The sequence below is a fragment of the Dendrobates tinctorius genome, unplaced genomic scaffold (assembly GCF_039654945.1).
Source record: "Dendrobates tinctorius isolate UK_male_01 unplaced genomic scaffold, ASM3965494v1 ptg000066l, whole genome shotgun sequence".
NCBI classification, from domain to species: Eukaryota; Metazoa; Chordata; class Amphibia; order Anura; family Dendrobatidae; genus Dendrobates; species Dendrobates tinctorius.
In genome coordinates this window covers 2431891-2459845 of record NW_027361734.1, presented here as the reverse complement: position 1 = coordinate 2459845, position 27955 = coordinate 2431891, and the positions used below count along the sequence as shown (strand labels likewise).

The 27955-nt window shown below is 50.9% G+C and overlaps 1 protein-coding gene across 1 annotated transcript in view; it reads left to right on the top strand.

Moving 5' to 3' along the window:
* The window catches only part of EXOC4 (exocyst complex component 4), a 685438-nt gene extending 658591 nt beyond the window's left edge, over positions 1 to 26847 (top strand). The window contains exon 18 of the mRNA XM_073580982.1: positions 26374 to 26847. Coding sequence (XP_073437083.1) covers positions 26374 to 26611 — 238 coding nt within the window. The 3' untranslated portion in view covers positions 26612 to 26847. The remainder of the gene's footprint in view (positions 1 to 26373) is intronic.
* Positions 26848 to 27955: the final 1108 nt, after the last annotated feature.

Sequence of the window (27955 nt, the reverse complement as noted above, 5' to 3'; positions counted from 1 at the left end):
CTTCTTATTATTAAGTTGATTTCCGCAATTAATGCGGCCCGAACTGCTACACGCACAGACTCCGTTGAGGTGTCGTTTCGAAGCCAGCGCCCATGAGAGGTGTGCTAAGTATTTTTCGTGTCGATCGGATTTGTAGTTTTTGCGCAATTTGCGTTTGAAAATTTTTTTTCCCGTCATTGGAATGCACTGTCTCCAATGCTTTTCAATAGGAAATGGCAAAACGTGCCCTGAGGCGATTGAAATGACAGTTGAGCTCATCGATATGCGCAGGCAGACCCAGTTACTATGCCAACGCCTACGAACTTCACTTGAACCCCAGCACAGAGCCTCTGCCACATAATATCAGCTCTTAAAGCGAAACTCACAGCACAAATGCAAATCTAGCTTCATCACATGACACATGCCCCTGAGAGAGAATGTGTGCGCCAAAGTGGATTTAAAAGAAGCCCAGTGAGCCAAACTAGCTCTTAAAGGGCCAACGCGCCAAAGTGATTGTTAAAGGGCCAGCGCACTCAAATGAGTCTTAAAGGGCCGACACACCAAATCGGAGACTGAGCCACCCCGGCCTCCAAATCGGAGGCTGAGCCACCCCGGCCTCCAAATCGGAGGCTGAGCCACCCCGGCCTCCAAATCGGAGGCTGAGCCACCCCGGCCTCCAAATCGGACGCTGAGCCACCCCGGCCTCCAAATCGGAGGCTGATCCACCCCGGCCTCCAAATCGGAGGCTGATCGACCCCGGCCTCCAAATCGGAGGCTGAGCCACCCCGGCCTCCAAATCGGAGGCTGAGCGACCCCGGCCTCCAAATAGGAGGCTGAGCCACCCCGGCCTCCAAATAGGAGGCTGAGCCACCCCGGCCTCCAAATCGGAGGCTGAGCCACCCCGGCCTCCAAATCGGAGGCTGAGCCACCCCGGCCTCCAAATCGGAGGCTGAGCCACCCCGGCCTCCAAATAGGAGGCTGAGCCACCCCGGCCTCCAAATCGGAGGCTGATCGACCCCGGCCTCCAAATCGGAGGCTGAGCCACCCCGGCCTCCAAATCGGAGGCTGAGCCACCCCGGCCTCCAAATCGGAGGCTGAGCGACCCCGGCCTCCAAATCGGAGGCTGAGCCACCCCGGCCTCCAAATCGGAGGCTGAGCCACCCCGGCCTCCAAATCGGAGGCTGAGCGACTCAGGCCTCCAAATCGGAGGCTGAGCCACCCCGGCCTCCAAATCGGAGGCTGAGCGACCCAGGCCTCCAAATCGGAGGCTGAGCCACCCCGGCCTCCAAATCGGAGGCTGAGCCACCCCGGCCTCCAAATCGGAGGCTGAGCCACCCCGGCCTCCAAATCGGAGGCTCATCGACCCCGGCCTCCAAATCGGAAGCTCATCGACCCCGGCCTCCAAATCGGAGGCTCTTTGACCTCGGCCTCCAAATCGGAAGCTCAACGACCCCGGCCTCCAAATTGGAGGCTGAGCGACCCCAGCCTCCAAATCTTACCCAGAGTGGCCCCACCCACCAAATCAGACCCAGAGAGGCCACACCCACAAAATATGAGCCTGAGAGATCCCGGCCAACAATTCAAGCCCTGAGGGGCCCCACCCTCAAAATCGGACCCTGAGGGGCCCAATCAACAAAATCGGACCCTGAGGGGCCCCAGCCACAAAATCGGACCCTGAGGGGCCCCACCCACAAAATCGGACCCTGAGAGGCCCCACCCGCAAAATCAGACCCTGAGGGGCCCCGGCCATAAAATCAGACCCTGAGGGGCCCCGGCCATAAAATCGGACCCTGAGGGGCCCCGGACACAAAATCATACCCTGAGGGGCCCCACCCACAAAATCAGACCATGAGGGGCCCCACCCACAAAATCGGACCCTGAGGGTCCCCACCCATAAAATCGGACCCTGAGGGGACCCACCCACAAAATCGGACCCTGAGGGGCAAACACCCACAAAATCCGACCCTGAGGGGCCACACCCACAAAATTGGACCCTGAGGAATCCCGGCAACTAATTCAAATCCTGAGGAGCCCAGGCCACCGAATCGGATCCTGAGGGGCCCCACCCACCAAATCAGACCCTGAGGCCAAAGTGGCCCCTGAGAGGCACCCACATTTAAAACGGATCCTGAGTTGAAAGTCTTGCAGGGGCAGCAGGCAAGTCTCTCTTAAAGGGGCAGACCGGGCACCATTTCAAACCACTATCTGTACTTCCTTCAGGAAATACACATCTAGTTATAGTGGTTTGAAAAAACCACTATATTGTAATCCGAACGCTGCTAACTTATTCTTCTTCTTCTTATTATTATTATTAAGTTGATTTCCGCAATTAATACAGCCCGAACCGCTACACGCACAGACGCCGTTGAGGTGTTGTTTCGAAGCCAGCGTCCACGAGAGGTGTGCTAAGTATTTTTCGTGTCGATCGGATTTGTAGTTTTTGCGCAATTTGCGTTTGAAAATTTTTTTCCCCGTCATTGGAATGCACTGGCTCCAATGCTTTTCAATGGGTAATGGCAAAACGTGCCCTGAGGCGATTGAAATGGCAGTTGAGCTCATTGATATGCGCAGGCAGACCCAGTTACTATGCCAACGCCTACGAACGTCACATGACATCCCAAGGACAGAGATTCTGCCACATAATATCAGCTCTTAAAGTGAAACCCACAGCACAAATGCAAATCTAGCTTCATCACGTGACACATGCCCCGGAGATAGAATGTGCGACAAAGTGGATTTAGAAACCCAGTGAGCCACCCTGGCTCTTAAAGGGCCGACGTGCCACAGTGATTCTTAAAGGGCCGGCGCACCGAAATGAGTCTTAAAGGGCCGGCGCGCCAAATTGAAAGCTGAGTGACCCCGGCCTCCAAATCGGAGGCTGAGCCACCCCGGCCTCCAAATCGGAGGCTGAACCACCCCGGCCTCCAAATCGGAGGTTGAGCCACCCTGGCCTCCAAATCAGACCCAGAGTAGCACAGCCCACCAAATCGGATCCTGAGGGGCCCCGCCCACCAAATCGGATCCTGAGGGGCCCCGCCCACCAAATCGGACCCAGAGTGGCCCCGCCTACCAAATCGGACCCTGAGGGGCCCCGCCCATCAAATCGGACCCTGAGGGGCCCCGCCCACCAAATCGGAACCTGAGGGGCCCCGCCCACCAAATCGGAACCTGAGGAGCCCCGCCCACCAAATCGGACCCAGATTGACCCCGCCCACCAAATCGGACCCCGAGGAGCCCCGCCCACCAAATCGGACCCAGATTGACCCCGCCCACCAAATCAGACCCTGAAGGGCCCCGCCCACCAAATCGGACCCAGAGGTGCCCCGCCCACCAAATCGGACCCTGAAGGGCCCCGCCCACCAAATCGGACCCAGAGGGGCCCCGCCCACCAAATCGGTCCCAGGGGGCCCCGCCCACCAAATTGGACCATGAGGGGCCCCGCCCACCAAATCAGACCATGAGGGGCACCGCCCACTAAATCGGACCATGAGGGGCACCGCCCACCAAAATGGACCCAGGGGGCTCAACCCACAAAATCAGACCCTAAGGGGCCCCACCCACAAAATCGGACCCTGAGTGGGCCCGGCCACAAAATCAGACCCTGAGGGGCCCCAACCACAAAATCGGACCCTGAGAGACCCCGGCCACAAAATCGAACCTAGAGGGGCCCCAGTCACAAAATCAGACCCTAAGGGGCCCAGGTCACGAAATCGGACCGAGGGGCCCCATCCACAAAATCAGACCGAGGGGCCCCACCCTTAAAATCAGACCCTGAGGGGCCCCAGCCACAAAATCAGACCCTGAGGGGCCCCAGCCACAAAATCGGACTCTGAGGGGCCCCACCCACAAAATCAGACCCTGAGGGACCCCAGCCACAAAATCAGAACCTGAGGGGCCCCACCCACAAAATCAGACCCTGAGGGACCCCAGCCACAAAATCAGAACCTGAGGGGCCCCAACCACAAAATCGGACCCTGAGAGACCCCGGCCACAAAATCGAACCCAGAGGGGCCTCAGTCACAAAATCAGACCCTAAGGGGCCCCGGCCACAAAATTGGACCCTGAGGGGCCTCACCCACAAAATCAGACCCCGAGGGACCCCAGCCACAAAATCGGACCCTGAGGGGCCACACCCACAAAATCAGACCCTGTGGGGCCCCAGTCACAAAATCGGACCCTGATGGGCCCCAGCCACAAAATCAGACCCTGAGGGGCCCCAGCCACAAAATCGGACCCTGAGGGGCCCCACCCACAAAATCAGACCCTGAGGGGCCCCACCCTTAAAATCAGACCCTGAGGGGCCCCAGCCACAAAATCGGACTCTGAGGGGCCCCACCCACAAAATCAGACTCTGAGGGGCCCCACCCACAAATCCAGACCCTGAGGGGACCCGGCCACAAAATCGGACATGAGGGGCCACACCCACAAAATCAGACCCTGTGGGGCCCCAGTCACAAAATCGGACCCTGATGGGCCCCAGCCACAAAATCAGACCCTGAGGGGCCCCAGCCACAAAATCGGACTCTGAGGGGCCCCACCCACAAAATCAGACTCTGAGGGGCCCCACCCACAAAATCAGACTCTGAGGGGCCCCACCCACAAATCCAGACCCTGAGGGGACCCGGCCACAAAATCGGACCCTGAGGGGCCACACCCACAAAATCAGACCCTGTGGGGCCCCAGTCACAAAATCGGACCCTGAGGGGCCCCGCCCACCAAATTAGACCCTGAGGGGCCCCACCCTCAAAATCAGACCCTGAGGGGCCCCAGCCACAAAATCGGACCCTGAGGGGCCCCACCCACAAAATCTGACCAGGATGGGCCCCACCCACAAATCCAGACCCTGAGGGGCCCCAGCCACAAAATCAAACCCTGAGAGACCCCCGCCACAAAATCGGACCCTGAGGGGCCCCAACCACAAAATCAGACCCAGAGGGGCCCCGGTCACAAAATCGGACCCTGAGGGGCCCCACCCACAAAATCAGACCCTGAGGGACCCCAGCCACAAAATCAGACCCTGAGGGGCCCCAGCCACAAAATCGGACCCTGAGGGGCCCCAGCCACAAAATAGGACCCTGAGGGGCCTCACCCACAAAATCGGACCCTGAGGGGCCCCGCCCACCAAATTAGACCCTGAGGGGCCCCACCCTCAAAATCGGTCCCTGAGGGGCCCCGGCCAAAAATCGGACCCTAAGGGGCCCCACCCGCAAAATCGGACCCTAAGGGGCCCCCGGCCACAAAATCGGACCGAGGGGCCCCATCCGCAAAATCGGACCCTGAGGGGCCCCGGCCACAAAATCGGACCCTGAGGGGCCCCGGCCACAAAATCGGACCCTGAGGGGCCCCACCCACAAAATCGGACCCTGAGGGGCCCCACCCACAAAATCGGACCCTGAGGGGATCCGGCCACAAAATCAGACCCTGAGGGGCCCCGGCCACAACATCGGACCCTGAGGGGCCCCACTCACAAAATCGGACCCTGAGGGGCCCCACCCACAAAATCGGACCCTGAGGGGCCCCAACCACAAAATCGGACCCTGAGGGGCCCCGGCCACAAAATCGGACCCTCACGGGCCCCGGCCAAAAAATCGGACCCTCACGGGCCCCGGCCACAAAATCGGACCCTGAGGGGCCCCGCCTACAAAATTGAACCCTGAGGGGCCCCAACCACAAAATCGGATCCTGAGGGGCGCCAACCACAATATCGGACCCTGAGGGGCCCCACCCACAAAATCAGACCCTGAGGGCCCCTGTCACAAAATTGGATCCTGAGGGGCCCCAACCACAAAATCGGAACCTGAGGGGCCCCACCCACAAAATTGGACCCTGAGGGGCCCCACCCACAAAATTGGACCCTGAGGGGCCCCGGCCACAAAATCGGACCCTGAGGGGCCCAACCCACAAAATCAGATTCAGTGTCCCCACCCACCAAATTGGACCCTGAAGTGCCCCGCCCACCAAATCGGACCCAGAGTGGCCCCAACCACAAAATCGGACCCTGAGGGGCCCCACCCACAAAATCGGACCCTGAGGGGCCCCGCTGACCAAATTGAACTCTGAGGGGCCCCACTCACCAAATCGGACCCTGAGTGGCCCCACCCACCAAATTGGACCCTGAGGGGCCCCACCCACAAAATCGGACCCTGAGGGGCCCCACCCACAAAATCGGACCCTGAGGGGATCCGGCCACAAAATCAGACCCTGAGGGGCCCCGGCCACAACATCGGACCCTGAGGGGCCCCACTCACAAAATCGGACCCTGAGGGGCCCCACCCACAAAATCGGACCCTGAGGGGCCCCAACCACAAAATCGGACCCTGAGGGGCCCCGGCCACAAAATCGGACCCTCACGGGCCCCGGCCACAAAATCGGACCCTCACTGGCCCCGGCCAAAAAATCGGACCCTCACGGGCCCCGGCCACAAAATCGGACCCTGAGGGGCCCCGCCTACAAAATTGAACCCTGAGGGGCCCCAACCACAAAATCGGATCCTGAGGGGCCCCACCCACAAAATCGGATCCTGAGGGGCGCCAACCACAATATCGGACCCTGAGGGGCCCCACCCACAAAATCAGACCCTGAGGGCCCCTGTCACAAAATTGGATCCTGAGGGGCCCCAACCACAAAATCGGAACCTGAGGGGCCCCACCCACAAAATTGGACCCTGAGGGGCCCCACCCACAAAATTGGACCCTGAGGGGCCCCACCCACAAAATTGGACCCTGAGGGGCCCCGGCCACAAAATCGGACCCTGAGGGGCCCAACCCACAAAATCAGATTCAGTGTCCCCACCCACCAAATTGGACCCTGAAGTGCCCCGCCCACCAAATCGGACCCAGAGTGGCCCCGCCCACCAAATCAGACCCAGAGTGGCCCCAACCACAAAATCGGACCCTGAGGGGCCCCACCCACAAAATCGGACCCTGAGGGGCCCCGCTGACCAAATTGAACTCTGAGGGGCCCCACTCACCAAATCAGACCCTGAGTGGCCCCACCCACCAAATTGGACCCTGGGTGGCCCCGCCCACCAAATTGGACCCTGGGTGGCCCCGGCCACCAAATCGGACCCTGAGGGGCCCCGGCCACAAAATCGGACCCAGAGGGGCCCCACCCACAAAATCGGGCCCTGAGGGGTCCCACCCACAAAATCGGACCCTGAGGCCAAAGTGTCCCCTGAGAGGCACCCACAGTTAAAACGGATCCTGAGTTGAAAGTCTTGCAGGGGCAGCAGGCAAGTCTCTCTTAAAGGGGCAGCCCGGGCACCATTTCAAACCACTATCTGTACTTCCTTCAGGAAATACACATCTAGTATTAATGTTGTAATCCGAACGCTGCTAACTTTTTCTTTTTATTCAGTTGATTTCCGCAATTAATGCGGCCCGAACCGCTACACGCACAGACTCCGTTGAGGTGTCGTTTCGAAGCCAGCATCCACGAGAGGTGTGCTAAGTATTTTTCGTGTTGATCGGATTTGTAGTTTTTGCGCAATTTGGGCTTGAAAATTTTTCTTCCCGTCATTGGAATGCACTGTCTCAATGCTTCTCAATGGGAAACTTAAAACTTGCCCTGAGGTGATTGAAATGGCAGCAAAGCTCATTGATATGCGCAGGCACACCCAGGTACTATGCCAACACCTACGAACGTCACATGACGCCCCCAGGACAGAGCTTCTGACACAAAATATCAGCTCTTAAAGCGAAACCCACAGCACACATGCAAATCTAACTTCATCAGATGACGCATGACTATGAGAGAGAATGTGCGCCAAAGTGCTCCCCCGCCCACCAAATCGGACCCTGAGGGTCACCGCCCACCAAATCGGACTCTGAGAGATCCCACCCACCAAATCAGACCCTGAGAGGCCCCGCTCACCAAATCGGACCCTGAGGAGCCCCTCCCACCAAATCGGATTCTGAAAGGCCCCAACCACAAAATCGGACCCTGAGGGGCCCCGGACACAAAATCGGACCGTGATGGGCTCCACCCACAAAATCGGACCCTGAGGGGCCCCAACCACAAAATCGGACCCTGAGGGGCCCCGCCCACCCAATCTAACTCTAAGGGGCCCAGCTGACCAAATCGGACCCTGAGGGTTTCCGCCCACCAAATCGGACCCTGAGGGGCCCAACCCACAAAATCAGACCGTGAGGGGCCCCGCCCACCAAATTAGACCCTGAGGGGCCCCACCCTCAAAATCGGACCCTGAGGGGCCCCAGCCACAAAATCGGACTCTGAGGGGCCCCACCCACAAAATCGGACCCTGAGGGGCCCCACCCACAAATCCAGACCCTGAGAGGACCCGGCCACAAAATCGGACCCTGAGGGGCCCCGCCCACCAAATTGGACCCTGAGGGGCCCCGCTGACCAAATTGAACTCTGAGGGGCCCCACCCACCAAATCGGACCCAGAGTGGCCCACCTACCAAATCAGACCTAGAGTGGCCCCGCTCACCAAATCGGACCCCGAGGGGCCCCACCCACCAAATCGGACCCTGAGGTGCCCCACCCACAAAATCAGGCCCTGAGGGCCCCACCCACAAAATCGGACCCTGAGGCCAAAGTGGCCCCTGAGAGGCACCCACAGTTAAAACGGATCCTGAGTTGAAAGTCTTGCAGGTGCAGCAGGCAAGTCTCTCTTAAAGGGGCAGCCTGGGCAGAATTTCAAACCACTATCTGTACTTCCTTCAGGAAATACACATCTAGTATTACAATTATAATGCGCCAATCACAAGTTATTCAGTTGATTTCCGCAATTAATGCGGCCCGAACCGCTACACGCACAGACTCCGTTGAGGTGTCGTTTCGAAGCCAGCGTCCACGAGAGATGTGCTAAGTATTTTTCGTGTCGATCGGATTTGTAGTTTCTGTGCAATTTGCGTTTGAAAATTTTTTTTCCCATCATTGGAATGCACTGTCTCAATGCTTTTCAATGGGAAACTTAAAACGTGCCCTGAGGCAATTGAAATGGCAGTAAAGCTCATTGATATGCGCAGGCACACCCAGTTACTATGCCAACGCCTACGAACGTCACATGACGCCCCCAGGACAGAGCTTCTGCCACATAATATCAGCTCTTAAAGCGAAACCCACAGCACAAATGCAAATCTACCTTCATCAAATGACGCATGTCCCTGAGAGAGAATGTGCGCCAAAGTGCGCCCCTGCCCACCAAATCGGACCCTGAGGGGCCCCGCCCACCAAAACGGACTCTGAGGGGCCCTGCTCACCAAATTGAACTCTGAGGGGCCCCGCCCACCAAATCGGACCCTGAGGGGCCCCGCCCACCATATCAGACCCTGAGGGGCCCCGTTCCACCAAATCAGACCCTGAGGGGCCTCGCCCACTAAATCAGACCCTGAGGGGCCCCGCCCACCAAATCGACCCCTGAGGGGCCCGCCCACCAAATTGGACCCTGAGGGATCCCGCCCACCATATCAGACCCTGAGGGGCCCCGCCCACCATATCAGACCCTGAGGGGCACCGCCCACCAAATCAGACCCTGAGGGGCACCGCCCACTAAATCGGATCAAGAGTGTCCCCGCCCACCAAATCGGACCCAGAGTGGCCCCGCCCACCAAATCAGACCCAGGTGGCCCCACCCACCAAATTGGACCCTGAGGGGCCCCGGCCACCAAATTAGACCCTGAGGGGCCCCGGCCACCAAATTAGACCCTGAGGGGCCCCTGCCACCAAATTAGACCCTGAGGGGCCCCGGCCACCAAATTAGACCCTGAGGGGCCCAATCCACAAAATCGGACCCTGAGGGGCCCCGGCCACCAAATCAGACCCTGAGGCGCCTCGACCACAAAATCGGACCCTGAGGGCCCACGGCCACCAAATCGGACCCTGAGGGTCCCCACCCACCACCTCGGACCCTGAGAGGGCCCACGCACCAAATCGGACCGTGAGGGGCCCCACCCACAAAATCGGACCCTGAGGGCCCACGGCCACCAAATCGGACCCTGAGGGTCCCCACCCACCACCTCGGACCCTGAGAGGGCCCACGCACCAAATCGGACCGTGAGGGGCCCCACCCACAAAATCGGACCCTGAGGGGCCCCGGCCACAAAATCGGACCCTGAGGGACCCCACCCACAAAATTGGACCCTGAGGGGTTCCGGCCACAAAAATCGGACCCTGAGGGGCCCCAACCACCAAATCGGACCCTGAGGGGCCCCAGCCACAAAATCGGACCCTGAGGGTCCCCACCCACCAAATCAGACCCTGTGGGGCCCCGGCCACCAAATCGGACCCTGAGGGGCCCCGTCCACAAAATCGGACCCTGAGGGGCCCCTCCCACAAAATCAGGCCCTGAGGGGCCCCACCCACAAATAAGAACCTGAGGCCAAAGTGGCCCCTGAGAGGCACCCACAGTTAAAACGGATCCTGAGTTGCAGGGGCAGCAGGCAAGTCTCTCTTAAAGGGGCAGCCCGGGCTCCATTTCAAACCACTATCTGTACTTCCTTCAGGAAATACACATCTAGTATTAATGTTGTAATCCGAACGCTGCTAACTTTTTCTTTTTATTCAGTTGATTTCTGCAATTAATGCGGCCCGAACCGCTACACGCACAGACTCCGTTGAGGTGTTGTTTCGAAGCCAGCGTCCACGAGAGGTGTGCTAAGTATTTTTCGTGTCGATCGGATTTGTAGTTTTTGCGCAATTTGCGTTTGTAAATTTTTTTTCCCGTCATTGGAATGCGTGTCTCAATGCTTTTCAATTGGCAACTTAAAACGTGCCCTGAGGCAATTCAAATGGCAGTAAAGCTCATTGATATGCGCAGGCACACCCATTTACTATGCCAACGCCAACGAACATCACATGACGCCCCCAGGACAGAGCTTTTGGCACATAATATCAGCTCTTAAAGCGAAACCCACAGCACAAATGCAAATCTAGCCTCATCACATGACGCATGCCCCTGAGAGAGAATGTGCGCCAAAGTGGATTTAGAAGCCCAGTGAGCCACCCTGTCTCTAAAACGGCCGACGTGCCAAAGTGATTCTTAAAGGGCCAGCGCGCCAAATCGAAAACTGAGTGACCCCAGGCTCCAAATCGGAGGCTTAGCCACCCCGGCCTCCAAATTGGAGGCTGATCGACCCTGGCCTCCAAATCGGACCCAGCGTGGACCCGCTCAAGAAATCGGACCCAGAGGGACTCCGCTCACCAAATCAGACCCAGAGTGGCCCCGCTCAGCAAATCGGACCCAGAGTAGCCCCGCCCACCAAATCGGACCCTGAGAGGTCCCGCCCACCAAATTGGACCCAGAGTGGTCCCGCCCACCAAATCGGACCCAGAGTGGTCCCACCCACCAAATCAGACCCAGAGTGGTCCCGCCCACCAAATCAGACCTTAAGGGGCCCCACCCACAAAATCGCACCCTGAGGGGCCCCTGCCACAAAATCGCACCCTGAGGGGCCCCTGCCACAAAATCAGACCCTGAGGGGCCCCAACAAAATTGGACCCTGAGAGGCCTCGGCCAGAAAATCGGACCCTGAGGGGCCCCGCCCACCAAATCGGAGCCTGAGGGATCCCCGCTAACAATTCAAGCCCTGAGGAGCCCAGGCCAAGGAATCGGATCCTGAGGGGCCCCACCCACCAAATCAGACCCTAAGACCAAAGTGGCCCCTGGGAGGCACTCACAGTTAAAACGGATCCTGAGTTGAAAGTCTTGCAAGTCTCTCTTAAAGGGGCAGCCCGGGCACCATTTCAAACCACTATCTGTACTTCCTTCAGGAAATGCACATCTAGTTCTTCTTATTATTATTCAGTTGATTTCCGCAATTAATGTGGCCCGAACCGCTACACGCACAGACTCCGTTGAGGTGTCGTTTCGAAGCCAGCGTCCACGAGAGGTGTGCTAAGTATTTTTCGTGTCCATCGGATTTGTAGTTTTTGCGCAATTTGCGTTTGAAAACTTTTTTTCCCGTCATTGGAAAGCACTGTCTCAATGCTTTTCAATGGGAAACTTAAAACGTGCCCTGAGGCGATTCAAATGGCAGTTAAGCTCATTGATATGCGCAGGCACACCCAGTTACTATGCCAACGCCTACGAACTTCACATGACGCCCCCAGGACACAGATTCTGCCACATAATATCAGCTCTTAAAGCGAAACCCACAGCACAAATGCAAATCTAGCTTCATCACATGACGCATGCCCCTGAGAGAGAATGTGCGCCAAAGTGGATTTAGAAGCCCAGTGAGCCACCCTGGCTCTTAAAGGGCCGACGCGCCAAAGTGATTCTTAAAGGGCCGGCGCACCAAAATGAGTCTTAAAGGGCCGGCACGCCAAATCGAAAGCTGAGTGACCCACCCAGGCTCCAAATCGGAGGCTGAGCCACCCCGGTCTCCAAATCGGAGGCTGATCAACCCTGGCCTCCAAATCGGACCCAGCGTGGCCCCGCTCAAAAAATCGGACCCAGAGTGGCCCCGCCCACCAAATTGGACCCAGAGTGGCCCCGCCCACCAAATTGGACCCAGAGTGGCCCCGCCCACCAAATTGGACCCCGAGTGGCCCCGCCCACCAAATTGGACCCCGAGTGGCCCCGCCCACCAAATTGGACCCCGAGTGGCCCCGCCCACCAAATTGGACCCCGAGTGGCCCCGCCCACCAAATTGGACCCCCGAGTGGCCCCGCCCACCAAATTGGACCCCCGAGTGGCCCCGCCCACCAAATTGGACCCCCGAGTGGCCCCGCCCACCAAATTGGACCCCGAGTGGCCCCGCCCACCAAATTGGACCCCCCCGGAGTGGCCCCGAACACCAAATTGGCCCCCCCGAGTGGCACCCATAGTTAAAACGGATCCTGAGTTGAAAGTCTTGCAGGGGCAGCAGGCAAGTCTCTCTTAAAGGATCAGCCCGGGCACCATTTCAAAGCACTATCTGTACTTCCTTCAGGAAATACACATCTAGTTCTTATTATTACTCAGTTGATTTCCGCAATTAATGCGGCCCGAACCGCTACGCGCACAGACTCCGTTGAGGTGTCGTTTCGAAGCCAGCGTCCACGAGAGGTGTGCTAAGTATTTTTCGTGTCACTCGAATTTGTAGTTTTTGCGCAATTTGCGTTTGAAAAATGTTTTTCCCGTCATTGGAATGCATAGTCTCAATGCATTTCAATGGGAAAATGTTGCCACAGTCAAAACATGCCCTGAGGCAATTGAAATGGCAGTTAAGCTCATTGATATGCGCAGGCAGACCCAGTTACTATGCCAACGCCTACGAACTATATATGACCTCTCCAGGACACAGTTTCTAGCAGATATCAGCTCTTAAAGCGAAACCCACAGCACAAATGCAAATCTAGCTTCATCACATGACGCATGCCGCTGAGAGAGAATGTGCGCCAAAGTGGATTTAGAAGCCCAGTGGGAAAAACTAGCTCTTAAAGGGCCGACAGGCCAAAGTGATTCTTAAAGGGCCGGCGCGCCAAAGTGATTCTTAAAGGGCCGGCGCACCGAAATGAGTCTTAAAGGGCCGACGCGCCAAATCGAAAGCTGAGTGACCCCAGGCTCCAAATCGGAGGCTGAGCCACCCTAGCCTACAAATCAGAGGCTGAGCCACCCTGGCCTCCAAATCGGACCCAGAGTGGCCCCGTTCACCAAATCGGACCCTGAGGGGCCCCGCCCACCAAATCGGACCCTGAGGGGCCCCGTCCACCAAATTGAACCCAGAGTGGCCCCGCCCACCAAATCGGACCCAGAGGGGCCCCGCCCACCAAATCGGACCCAGAAGGGCCCCGCCCACCAAATCGGACCCAGAAGGGCCCTGCCCACCAAATCGGACCCAGAAGGGCCCCGCCCACCAAATCGGACCCAGAAGGGCCCCGCCCACCAAATCGGACCCAGAAGGGCCCCGCCCACAAAATCAGACCCTGAGGCCAAAGTGGCCACCGAGAGGCACCCACAGTTAAAACGGATCCTGAGTTGAAAGTCTTGCAGGGGCAGCAGGCAAGTCTCTCTTAAAGGGGCAGCCCTGGCTCCATTTCAAAGCACTATCTGTACTTCCTTCAGGAAATACACATCTAGTTATTATTCAGTTGATTTCCGCAATTAATGCAGCCTGAACTGCTACACGCACAGACTCTGTTGAGGCGTCGTTTCGAAGCCAGCGTCCACGAGTGGTGTGCTAAGTATTTTTCGGATTTGTAGTTTTTGCGCAATTTGCATTTGAAAAAACATTTTCCTCAATGCATTTCAATGGGAAAATGTTGCCACAGGGAAAACATGCCCTGAGGCGATTCAAATGGCAATTAAGCTCATTGATATGCGCAGGCAGACCCAGTTACTATGCCAACGCCTACGAACTTCACATGACCCCCCAGGACACAGTTTCTGCCAGATATCAGCTCTTAAAGCGAAACCCACAGCACAAATGCAAATCTAGCTTCATCACATGACGCATGCCCCTGAGAGAGAATGCGCCAAAGTGGATTTAGAAGCCCAGTGAGCCAAACTGGCTCTTAAAGGGCCGACACGCCAAAGTGATTCTTAAAGGGCCGGCGCACTGAAATGAGTCATAGGCTATGTGCACACGTAGGAAAAGTGGTGCAGAATTTTCTGCACAAAAACCGCATCTCCTGGCAGAATCCGCAGCCGCGGATTTGCTGTTGTTTTTATGCGGATTTTGTGCGTTTTTCTGCAGTTTTTGCCACTGCGGATTTCATGGAGGGGTCCAGAACCGCACAAAAGACGTGACATGCACTTCTTTTAAATCCGCAGCAATTCCGCACTGATTTTTCTGCACCATGTGCACAGCTTTTTTTTTTTCTTATTAATTTACATTGTACTGTAAATCACAGTGCGGTTCTGCAGCGTTTCTGCGTGGAAAAATCCGCGGTGGATCCGCAGCAAATCTGCATCATGTGCACATACCCTTAAAGGGCCGGCGCATCAAATCGAAAGCTGAGTGATCCCAGGCTCCAAATCGGAGGCTGAGCCACCGCGGCCTCCAAATCGGAGGCTGATCGACCCTGGCCTACAAATCGGAGGCTGAGCCACCCTGGCCTCCAAATCGGACCCTGAGGGGCCCCGCCCACCAAATTGGACCCTGAGGGGCCCCGCCCACCAAATCGGACCCTGAGGGGCTCTGCACACCAAATCGGACCCTGAGGGGCCCCGCCCACCAAATCGGACCCTAAGGGGCCCCGCCAACCAAATCCAAATCGGACCCTATGGGGCCTCGTCCACCAAATTGGACCCAGAGGGGCTCCACCCACAAAATCAGACCCTAAGGGGCCCCACCCACAAAATCGGACCCTGAGGGGCCCCGGCCACAAAATCGGACCCTGAGGGGCCCCGGCCACAAAATCGGACCCTGAGGGGCCCCACCCACAAAATCGGACCCTGAGGGGCCCACCCACAAAATCGGACCCAGAGGGGCCCCGGTCACAAAATCGGACCCTGAGGGGCCCCACCCACAAAATCGGACCCTGAGGGGCCCCACCCACAAAATCAGACCCTGAGGGGCCCCGGTCACAAAATCGGACCGAGGGGCCCCACCCACAAAATCGGACCGTGAGGGGCCCCACCCACAAAATCGGACCGTGAGGGTACCCACCCACAAAATCGGACCCTGAGGGGCCCCACCCACAAAATCGGACCCTGAGGGTACCCACCCACAAAATCGGACCGAGGGGCCCCACCCACAAAATCGGACCTTTCGGACCCTGAGGGATCCTGGCCACCGAATCGGATCCTGAGGGGCCCCACCCACAAAATCAGACCCTGAGGCCAAAGTGGCCCCTGAGAGGTACCCACAGTTAAAACGGATCCTGAGTTGAAAGTCTTGCAAGGGCAGCAGGCAAGTCTCTCTTAAAGGGGCAGCTCGGGCACCATTTCAAAGCACTATCTGTACTTCCTTCAGGTAATACACATCTAGTTTAAATTGGAAACCTGTATTCCAGTCTTTGGAGATAATGTGAGGGCAGCATTCTTACCACCACTGATGCCGATCAATGTGCTTTACTTCTATGGAGAGCGAGTTCTACAGCACTGAACTTGTTTTCATTATATTCTAATTGGATCCAAAAATTAAGTACTGATTAATGAATTAATATAGCTTCATTATGGTTAGAGTGCTATTTTTCAGATACTGGTTTCTGAATGCCACCATCACTAGAGGGTGCATGTGAGCTTATTGCATGCTGATTATTCATTAAGGTGTGACCTTCATTTTAATTTTTTTATTTAATCAATAGTATATGTGAAAATAAGCAACCTTGTAGTATACAGTGGGGAAAAAAAGTATTTAGTCAGCCACCAATTGTGTAAGTTCTCCAACTTAAAAAGATGAGCAAGGCCTGTAATTGACATCATAGGTAGACCACAACTGTGAGAGTCAAAATGAGAAAACAAATTCAGAAAATCACCTTGTCTGATTTGGAAAGATTTATTTTGCAAATTATGGTGGAAAATAAGTATTTGGTCATTAACAAAAGTTCATCTCATTATTTTGTTATATATCCTTTGTTGGCAATTACAGAGGTCAAAAGTTTTCTGTAAGTCTTCACAAGGTTGGCACACACTGTTGATGGGATGTTGGCCCATTCTTCCATGCAGATCTCCTCTAGAGCAGTGATGTTTTGGGCCTGTCGCTGGGCAACATGGTCTTTCAAATCCCTCCAAAGGTTTTCTATGGGGCTGAGGTCTGGAGATTGACCTAGGCCACTCCAGGACCTTCATATGCTTCTTACGAAGCCTCTCCTTCGTTGTCCTGGCGATGTGCTTGTAATCATTATCATGCTGAAAGACCTATCCACGTTTCATCTTCAATGCCCTTGCTGATGGAAGGAGGTTTGCACTCAAAATCTCACGATTCATGGCCCCATTCATTCTTTCATATACACAGATCAGTCGTCCTGGTCCCTTTGCAGAGAAACATTGCCAAAGCATGATGTTGCCACCCCAATGCTTCACAGTAGGTATGGTATTCTTTGGATGCAACTCCGCATTCTGTCTCCTCCAAACATGACAAGTTTTGGTTCTACCAAACAGTTCTACTTTTGTTTTATCAGTCCATATGACATTCTCCCAGTACTCTTCTTGATAATTCAAATGCTCTCTAGCAAACTTCAGACGGGCCCGAACATGTACTGGCTTAAGCAGGGGGACACGTCTGGCACTGCAGGATCTGAATCCCTGGTGGTGTAGTGTGTTACTGATGGTAGCCTTTGTTACGGTGGTCCCAGCTCTATGCAGGTCATTCACTAGGCCCCCCGTGTGTTTCTGGGATTTTTGCTCACCGTTCCTGTGATCATTTTGACCCCAAGGGGTGAGATCTTGCGTGGAGCCCCAGATCGAGGGAGATTATCGCTGGTCTTGTATGTCTTCCATTTTCTTATTATTGCTCCCACAGTTGATTTCATCACAGCAACCTGCTTGCTTAGGCCTCTTTCACACATCAGTTTTTTGCCATCAGTCACAATCCGTCTTTTTGTCAAAAAAACGGATCCAGCAAAATCTGGATCCGTTTTTTTCTCAGACTTGTATTAGCGATGGATTGCGACGGATGGCCACACATTTCATCCATCTTTTGACGGATCCGTCGGAAATTCTGTATCCGTCGACTGGATACAACGGACATAGGAAAAAATTTTGTGTACGTCGAAAAGTCGGACAGCGATGGATCCAGCACCATCTGTCGTTGGCTATAATAAAAGCCTATGGGCGCAGGATCCGTCGCTGTCCGTCAAAAGTCGGATCCATCGCCGGATTCCGTTTTTTACAACTGAGCATGCCCGGGATAAATTCTATTCCTTTAATTTATCCCCGAAAACCATTCTGGCACAAAAGAATCTCTCTCTTTCTCTCTATCTTTTTCTCTCTCTAGAATTCTGTTCCTTAAATTCCTACGGCGGCTGGCTGCTGCGACGGATCTGTAAAAAAAAACCGGATCGGTGCATCAGTTTTTGCAGTCTGCACAGGATCTGTTTTTTGCACACTTTGACGGATTGCGACTGATTCTAAAAAACTGATGTGTGAAAGAGGCCTAATTGCAGATTCAGTTTTCCCAGTCTGGTGCAGGGCTACAATTTTGGTTCTGATGTCCTTCGACAGCTCTAAGTCTTCACCATAGTGGAGTGTGTCTTAAAGAAGCCTCTTAGGCTACTTTCACACATCAGGTTTTCGGCGTCAGGCACGATCCGGCGTTGTGCCGGAATGCCGGATTCGGCAAATGTTTTGTAAAACCTGATGTGCCGGATCCGGTTTTCTGCCGGATCCGTCTTGTTCTTGACAGACAAAACCGGATCCGTCTCATCCGGTTCATCCGTTTTTCTATCTGTTTTTCGATGGATTACGCCGGATCTGGTTTTTAAAATTGACCCTTGTGGCCTTCCGAACGGGATTGGCTACTGGAAAACTATATATAGCATGTTCCTACAGCCCTTCTTTGACAGGTTGTAGTGGGCAGAGCTACTGAGCATGCTCAGACCCAAAAAACCGGATCCGGCGCATTGCGGCGCTCATAGGCTTTCATTGTGTGAAAAAGCCGGACGCGCCGGATCCGGCGTGTCCGGCTTTTACGCCGGAGACAAAAAACGTTAGTCTCCGTTTTTTCCAGACGCCGGATCGTGTCACATTGCCGGATCCGGCGAAAATCGGATGAAACGCATGGCCATCCGGCGCGATCCGGCGCAAATGCAAGTCAATGGGGGGGAAACCGGATCCGGCATTGCATTTCGCCGGATCCGGTTTCTGTCAAAAGCGCCGGATCGCGCCTGACGGCGAAAACCTGATGTGTGAAAGAGGCCTTAAAGAAGAAGTTACAGGTCTGTGAGAGCAAGAAATCTTGCATGTTTTTAGGTGACCAAATAATTATTTTCCACCATAATCTGCAAAATAATTCTTACCAAATCAGACAAGGTGATTTTCTGGATTTGTTTTCTCGTTTTGACTCTCATAGTTGTGGTCTACCTATGATGTCAATTACAGGCCTCTCATCTCTTTAAGTGGGAGAACTTACACAATTGGTGGCTGACTAAATACTTTTTTCCCCACTGTATCTTAATAGATGAAATCTGCTTATTTCTCCTCCTGGATTCACCTTTTATTCTCAATTCATGAGTAAAATCTGTATTCAGTGAAGATTGATGTCTACATTACTGACATAGGAGATGACAGTTGGTGTTTTTTAAATTCTATGGCGAGGGGAAATGCGCTAAAGCCAGACACAGAACGTTTGCTACTCTTCTAGCTTTCCTGAAATAACAGTTACAGTTTTCTCTTTATGAGCATGTTGTCCCCTAATTTCCTAATACAAATGACAGGCGCAGGCCATTTAATTCCTCCTTGCAGCATGAGTACACACCCACAGCATTCACTACTGAATGCTGCCGCACATACAGTAAAGGCTATGTATGACTCCAGCCCCTCCTGTGATGTTTTGCCCCCAGTCTGTCCTGTCATGTGTGATGCCCCAGCCCCTCCTGTGATGTGTTATACACCAGCCCTTCCTGTGATGTGTTATGCCCCCAGTGCCTCCTGTGATGTGTTATGCCCCCAATTCCTCCTGTGATGTTATGCCCCCCAGCCCCTCCTGTGATGTTATGCCCCCCAGCCCCTCCTGTGATGTTATGCCCCCCAGCCCCTCCTGTGATGTTATGCCCCCCAGCCCCTCCTGTGATGTTATGCCCCCAGCTCCTCCTCTGATGTGTTATGCCCCCAGTTCCTCCTGTGATGTTGCTCCTCCTGCACCTTAATTTCAAATTTGAGCGCAAAGAGTCGACTGTGCTCCAGACAGATGCATAACTGGTAAATCAGTTGTGTGTAGCAACATCAATACCGCCTAATATCACAGCCGCACCAACGAGAAGCAACTCCATTATAAGCAAGTTAATTAACCTTCTGTTCCGAGCCCTGCCGTTTGTCCAAACAGAACTTTGACTACATGTGGGGTAGTGCCACGCGCATATAGTGGGTAACAAACTTTGGGGTTCACTTTTTGGTGTTATAAATTATAAACCTAGCACTCAACTTTAGGATATTCAGAAGAATATTTATTGTAGTACGTAAAAAAAAGTTTCGGTCAAATTTTGACCTTCAGTTATGTACTGTCCCAAATACGTGGTAATAGGTAATAAACCTATTGTGAAGATTCATGTGCTCTTAATTGGGGTGGTCCGTCCCACTGCCTGTTGTAGTATGCTTATAGAAGCCAGCAGATGGGGCAACATATGCACGTATGCTGTTTACTGGGGAGATCTGTCCCACAGCCTTGTGTTAGCCAGTAGATGGGGCAGGACGTGCCTCCAGACACAGTATCCATGCCTACTTCCTCCTTTCTTCCTGCCTGAAGCGCCACCTACTTCTGTATGCGTGTTGCATATTGCATTTTTCGTGCGGTCGCCGCACACGTCAAATCGCCATATGCGGACACATCCGCATACAACGCATGGCCCAGCGAACCCAGTGTTAAAGATAGGTATGCAGAGAAACGCAGGATGCATACAGAAGTAGGCGGAGCTTCAGAGAGGAAGTAGGCAGCCATCCACAGTCCTCCTGAATGCAAATGGGAACCAGCCTTTACTTATTGGGAGTTTCTGCTATTCAGTCATAGAATCATAGAATTATAGCGTTGGAAGGGACCTCCTGAGTCATCTGGTCCAACCCCCTGCTCAAAGCAGGATTCACTAAATCATTCCAGACAGATGTCTGTAGAGCCTCTGTTTGAAGACTGCTATTGAAGGAGAACTCACCATCTCTCGTGGTACTCTGTTCCACTCATTGATCACCCTGTCAAAAAGTTTTTTCTAATATCTAATCTGTGGCCCCTCCCATTCAGTTTCATCCCATTGCTTCTAGTCTTTCCTTGTGTAAATTAGAATAAAGGTGATCCTTCTACAATGTGACAGCCCTTGAGATATTTTTAGACCGCTATTAAGTCTCCTCTCAGTTTTCTTTTTTGTAAGCTAAACATACCCAAATCCTTTAACCGTTCCTCATAGGACATGGTTTGCAGACCGGTCACCATTCTGGTTGCTATTCTCTGAACTTGCTCCAGTTTGTTGTTGTTTTTTTTTAAATGTAGTGCCCAAAACGACACAGTATTCCAGATGAGGTCTGACCAAAGAGGAGTAGAGGGCAATAATGACTTCAAATGATCTAATCTGTATTCTTCTGTTAATACATCCCAGAATTGTATTTGCCTTTTTGCTGCGGCATCACACTGTTGACTCATGTTCAGTCTGTGATCTATTAGTATACCTAAGTCTTTTTCACATGTGCTGTTGCTTAGCCCTATTCCTCCCATTCTGTATATGCTTTTTTCATTTTTATTGGCCAGATGTAGTACTTTGCATTTTTCCCTGTTAAAAACCATTCTGTTAGTTGCTGCCCACTGCCCCAGTTTATTTATATCTTTTTCAATCCTCTCTCTTCTCTAGTATTAGCTATCCCTCCTAGCTTTGTGTCATCGCAAACTTAATCAGTTTACCCTCAATTCCTTCATCTAAATCATTGATAAAAATGTTGAACAATACAGGGCCCAGGACAGAGCCCTGTGGTACCCCACTTGAGACATTGTTCCAACTGGATGTTCAGCCATTTACGACCACTCTTTGGGTCCAATCACTAAGGCAGTTATGAATCCATTTAACCGTTGCCTTGTCCATTCCATACTTAGTCATTTTTTCAATAAAGATAGTATGACATACTTTGTCAAATGCATTGCATGGGTTGTAAACACAGGAACATCAAGATGTCTGGAAATGGACTTGTAACCCTGAGATTGTTAAGATTTTTCAATAGTTTTTTTTCTCAAGTCCTGAGTTGTCTTCTCCTTTTTCTGTTCCCCATGCTTAGTGTGGCGCACACAATGCAAAGATTGAGTCAACTTCTCACCTTTTATCTGGATTCAGGTGTGATTTTCATATTGCCCATACCTGTTACTTGCCACAGGTTAATTTGAACGAGCATCACACGCTTGAAACAAAGTTGTTTACCCACAAATTTTGAAAAGTGACAATTTTGTCCTTATTTTGGGAGTTTTGTGTGAAATTATGTCCAATTTGCCTTTCTTTTTTTTATGTTCCAATACACAAAGAAAATAAATGTGTAATTGCAATCATTTTCTGGAAAAAATACTTAATTTTCTGTAATAATTTCAAGTGTGCCAAGACTTTCTGCCTTGATTGTATACCAGGAATGTCCGAGGATGGGGGACATTAGTACAGGATGCGGAGGGGAGGGGAGCAACACGTATTTCCTTATAGGAATTAGAATGCTACAAAGGCTCATACATCTGCCCAACATGTGTTGAGGGGGTGCAGGTCCAAATTTTGCACCTGGGCCCATCAGACTTTAGTTATGCCACTGAATGGATATAATAATAGTAATGAGACTTGATACATATAATATCATGAATTTTCTTTCATCAAATGTGGGTATATGTCTATGTTTTTTAGTGTGAGTGTCTTAAAGGGAATCTGTCATCAATTTTTTTGCCTATCAGCTCAGCTGCGGCCACCGGCATCACGGGCTTATCTACAGCATTCTGTAATGCTGTAGATAAGCCCCTGATGTTACCTGAAAGAGAAGAAAAAAGAGTTAGATTATGCTCTCCAGGTGCGTTTCGGGTCTGGAGGACGTCGCGGTTCGGTCCAGCGCCTCCCATCTTGCAGCGGTGACGTCCTCTTCTTTCCTTCCTGTTGTGGCTCCGGCGCATTGCTCTGCCCTGTTGAGGGCAGAGAAGAGTCCTGCAGTGCGCAGGACCTCTTCCGGCGCCTGCGCAATGCAGTAATCTGCTCTGCCCTCAACAGGGCAGAGCAGTGCGCCTGAACCGCGACGGCCAGGAATGAAGAGGATATCATCGCTGCAACATGGGAGGCGCCAGACCGGACCGCGACTCCCTCCGGACCCAAACCTGACCCGGAACGCCCCTTGGTGAGTATAATCTAACTCTTTTTTCTTCTCTTTCATGTAACATCGGGCGCTTATCTACAGCATTACAGAATGCAGTAGATAAGCCCCTGATGCCTGTGGCCGCAGCTGATAGACAAAAAAATTGATGACAGATTCCCTTTAATCTCACCTACCTCTGCTCTCTCCGGGATCCAGCCCCGTTCCGCTCCTCTTCTTAGTAATGTCAACGCAATTCAGACTCTCCGTCTTACTTTATGCAAGAGTTGGAGGTCTCTTTTTCATTGTAAGCCTATGAAACCTCGTTCTGACACTCCATAGACTTACGTGGTAAAGGCCATTTCCGAGGTGATTTCAATAAGAAGCAGAGCAGAACTCTGCTGGAACCAAGATAAAGCGGCAGTAGGTGAGCATATTAATACACGCACGCTACACACCGTACACATATATACACACATTTAATGAAAAGAAATATTAATGGGAGTGCTTCTTAAATATATACAGAAACATGATACCTAGGAATATGCATACATACAGTTGTGGCCAAAAGTATAGACACCCCTGCAATTTTGTCAGATAATACTCAGTTTCTTCCTGAAAATGATTGCAATCACAAATTCTTTGTTATAATTATCTTCATTTAATTTGTCTTAAATGAAAAAACACAAAAGAGAATGAGGCAAAAAGCAAAACATTGATCATTTCACACAAAACCCAAAAATGGGCCAGACAAAAGTATTGGCACCTTTAGCCAAAATAACTGCTACTAACCGCTTCCGGTAACCATCAATGAGTTTCTTACAATGCTCTGCTGGAATTTTAGACCATTCTTCTTTGCTAAACTGCTCCAGGTCCCTGATATTAGAAGGGTGCCTTCTCCAAACTGCCATTTTTAGATCTCTCCACAGGTGTTCTATGGGATACAGGTCTAGACTCATTGCTGGCCACCTTAGAAGTCTCCAGTGCTTTCTCTCAAACCATTTTCTAGTGCTTTTTGAAGTGTGTTTTGGGTCATTGTCCTGCTGGAAGACCCATGACCTCTGAGGGAGACCAAGCTTTCTCACACTGGGCCCTACATTATGCTGCAAAATTTGTTGGTAGTCTACAGACTTCATAATGCCATGCACACGGTCAAGCAGTCCAGTGCCAGAGGCAGCAAACAACCCCAAAACATCAGGGAACCTCCGCCATGTTTGACTGTAGTGACCTTGTTCTTTTCTTTGAATGCCTCTTTTTTTCTCCTGTAAACTCTATGTTGATGCCTTTCCCCAAAAAGCTCTACTTTTGTCTCATCTGACCAGAGAACATTCTTCCAAAATGTTTTAGGCTTTTTCAGGTAAGTTTTGGCAAACTCCAGCCTGGCTTTTTTATGTCTCGGGGTAAGAAGTGGGGTCTTCCTGGGTCTCCTACCATACAGTCCCTTTTCATTCAGACGCCGACGGATAGTACGGGTTGACACTGTTGTACCCTCGGACTGCAGGGCAGCTTGAACTTGTTTGGATGTTAGTCGAGGTTCTTTATCCAACATCCGCACAATCTTGCGTTGAAATCTCTTGTCAATTTTTCTTTTCCGTCCAAATCTAGGGAGGTTAGCCACAGTGCCATGGGCTTTAAACTTCTTGATGGCACTGCGCACGGTAGTCACAGGAACATTCAGGTCTTTGGAGATGGACTTGTTGCCTTGAGATTGCTCATGCATCCTCACAATTTGGATTCTCAAGTCCTCAGACAGTTCTTTAGTCTTCTTTCTTTTCTCCATGCTCAATGTGGTACACACAAGGACACAGGACAGAGGTTGAGTCAACTTTAATCCATGTCAACTGGCTGCATGTGTGATTTAGTTATTGCCAACACCTGTTAGGTGCCACAGGTAAGTTACAGGTGCTGTTAATTACACAAATTAGAGAAGCATCACATGATTTTTCGAACAGTGCCAATACTTTTGTCCACCCTCTTTTTTATGTTTGGTCTGGAATTATATCCAATTTGGCTTTAGGACAATTCTTTTTGTGTTTTTTCATTTAAGACAAATTAAATGAAGATAATAATACCAAAGAATTTGTTTGCAATAATTTTCAGGCAGAAACTGAGTATTATCTGAGAAAATTGCAGGGGTGTCAATACTTTTGGCCACAACTGTAAGCATACAACCTAAGAGACAGAGTTTACAGTTAATCTCTCAGAAAATGCAGACAGCTTTGCAATGCTAGGATGGTAAAGGGTTACTCTTGAAGCATCATCTACTTTCAGTAAATCAGTATTCAGCAAGTAGTAGACAAAATCTTGTATCACTCAAAATTCAAAACATACAAGTTGATGAAGGGGAAAAATGACTAGAAATCGAAGACACAAGTAAGATGTAGAGGAATCATACATTACTAAATTTCTATGATTTATTTCTACACTAGGGATATTTTATACCTTAGTAAAAAAGATAAATAATCGTAAGTCTGTGGTTATAAATTGTCCTGAATATTACAAGGGTTTACTAAATGAATGAGCTATGAGAATTTTTTTTAACACACAGTGAATTTTTTTTTTCACTTTATGTGCCAAAGATTCAATGATGCTTTCGAAATTCTCTTTTTTTTTTTATTTTTACATTAAGCGGTTATTCCCATAATGGTAAAAATTTTTTTTTTTTTTTTACAAATCACAGTATCTGCATCACTATTGTTAATATACAGTGCAAGCACAATATAAAGTTTTTCTTCTATTTGTCTTTTTTTCACCTCCTTCTGCCCTTAAGTGGATCCAGCTTCACAGAGCTGAAAGTGTGGGTCCTATTATCTGCTAAAAGCTACAAATCCCAGCAGCACCCTGCTTCTCTTCAGTGATGCAGACCCCTCTCCCTGCTCTTCTGTGTGCTTCCGCGTATAAATAGATGGATCTCAAAATGGGCAATTTGCATTTCTATAGATGACCATTGATATATTTGAATATAGTGATTGTGACCCAATATTTGACATTATTTATTAATATTGGCAAACTCCACATTTCATTGGTGGTTCATGGGGATTTCCAGAGCATGATCATGCACTCTCCTCCATGCACAGCAGAGCTGAGCATAGAATAGCCAAAATGTGCTACCGCACAATTGTCAGAGCAATGAGGATGTCAAGATGGTGTCTGGAGGATGTTTGATTAGGATGCTAGATGCATCTGACTTTCATAGATTAGACTGGGTAATTGGGAGCAAAGGCAGCTGGTATCAGTGAATCTTCAGCATAGCATAGCTGAGCTGTGCTACAACCCAGCTGTCAGAATTTTATTACACAGAGTCACTAGGTGTAGCTGAGTGTGTTTGACAGCGTAAGAACTACTGAAGGACAGATCTAGTGGCAACAAAGGGTAACAAGAGCCCTGGGGGGTCTCCATTAGGGAATGTTAGCTGTGAATCGGTGCAGATTTTAAAAGCGGTTCAAATCAATAGTACAACCAAATTTTAGAAATGTTGTAAAATATCCTATCCGAGAATCTTCTGTTTTCTCTCCTTGCACAGAATCTATGTTTTGACTTTGTCTTCTCAATTTGCAGGCAGTACTATGAAATGATGTACAACACTGCCGATGAGCTGCTAAATCTAGTGGTGGACCAAGGGGTGAAATATACCGAGCTGGAGTACATCAATGCCCTCAGCCTTCTTCATCGCAGTCAGACAGGTGTAGGTGACCAAACTACACAAAATATGAGGCTGCAACGACTCAAGGAGATCATTTGTGAGCAGGCTGCCATCAAGCAAGCCACCAAAGACAAGAAGATAACCACTGTGTGAACAGTAGCAGAAATAGAAAGGTTTTGCTAGCACACTACCATGTCACAAGAGTCAGAAATTATTACAGCTAGCAGCAGCAAGATCTCATTGCCATTGCATTCAATATTACCTTGTATTAATTTTTCTCTGAATCTGCATGTTCTGTATTTTAACCTGATAATGTCAGCATTTTTATTTCTTGGGTATAAGTTTACTATGTTTTCATGTTTAAAACCAATAAAATCACTGTGGCACTATTTTGTTGTGTATGTGTGTCTTGTTTTCAGTCACAGTATTCACTTCTGTTAATTTATTACTGTAGTTTGTACCATGTGAGAAGGTTGATGGTGTGCTAGGAAATGAAGGCCCTAAATGTCTCCTAAAAGATGAATAAGAAAGACCTCTGCTAATTATGTCAAGGTTGAGGGTTATTGAAGAAAAATAAGGTATCTTCTGAATATTCTAAGACTAAGTTCACACATAGCGGAATTTCCGCGGAAGTTACCGCTAGAATTCCGGAATTCCATTCCACGGGAAAATCACATTTTAAATTCCCGCTATTTTCCCGCGGAAAAACTAGCGATTTGCAAGCGTAATTAGCTTGCAGAATGCTAGCGTTTTGCAAGCGATCTGGAGCATCGCTTGGAGAACTGATTGACAGGTTGGTCACACTCATCAAAAACAGCGTTTAACAAGTGTGACCAACTTTTTACTACTAATGCTGCCTAAGTACAGCCACATGCGGAAAGTAAGCAGAACAATGCATTCCTATGTGGGCGGAATCGCCGCGATTCCGCTAAATCAATGAGCATGCTGCGTTTTTTACCGCAAAGCGATTCCGCCGCGGAAAAAACGGAACATTAGCACAGCATTGTGGAATCCCATAGGATTGCATGGGATGCTTATTTTTCACGTTTTCGCAACAAAATCGTGCGTTTGAAAATGCGAAAAAACCGCGACGTGTGAACGCAGCCTAAAGGTTATTATCAATATTGAAAGTTATCACTTATCCGCTGTATACATGATAACTTTTTGATAAGTGAGGGCCCAATCGCATAAACCCCTGAGAGCATAGTTTCTAAGTGTCCTGTCAGAATGAAGTGGTGGCTACGCATGTGACTGACAGATGACTGTGGATAGGTGATAACTTTTAATGTTGGCAAAATCCTTTTAAGGTTTAATGATCATTTACAGCTTGAATGTTTTTGAACCCTTCAGAATTTTCCATATTTCTTCATAAATTTAACCTAAAACTACATAAGATTCAGACAAAAGTCCAAAAAGTAGATAAATAGAACCAACTAAAACAAATGACTCAAAAAAAAAATTAGACTTGGAAATTTTGTAAATGAGGAAAATTATGCA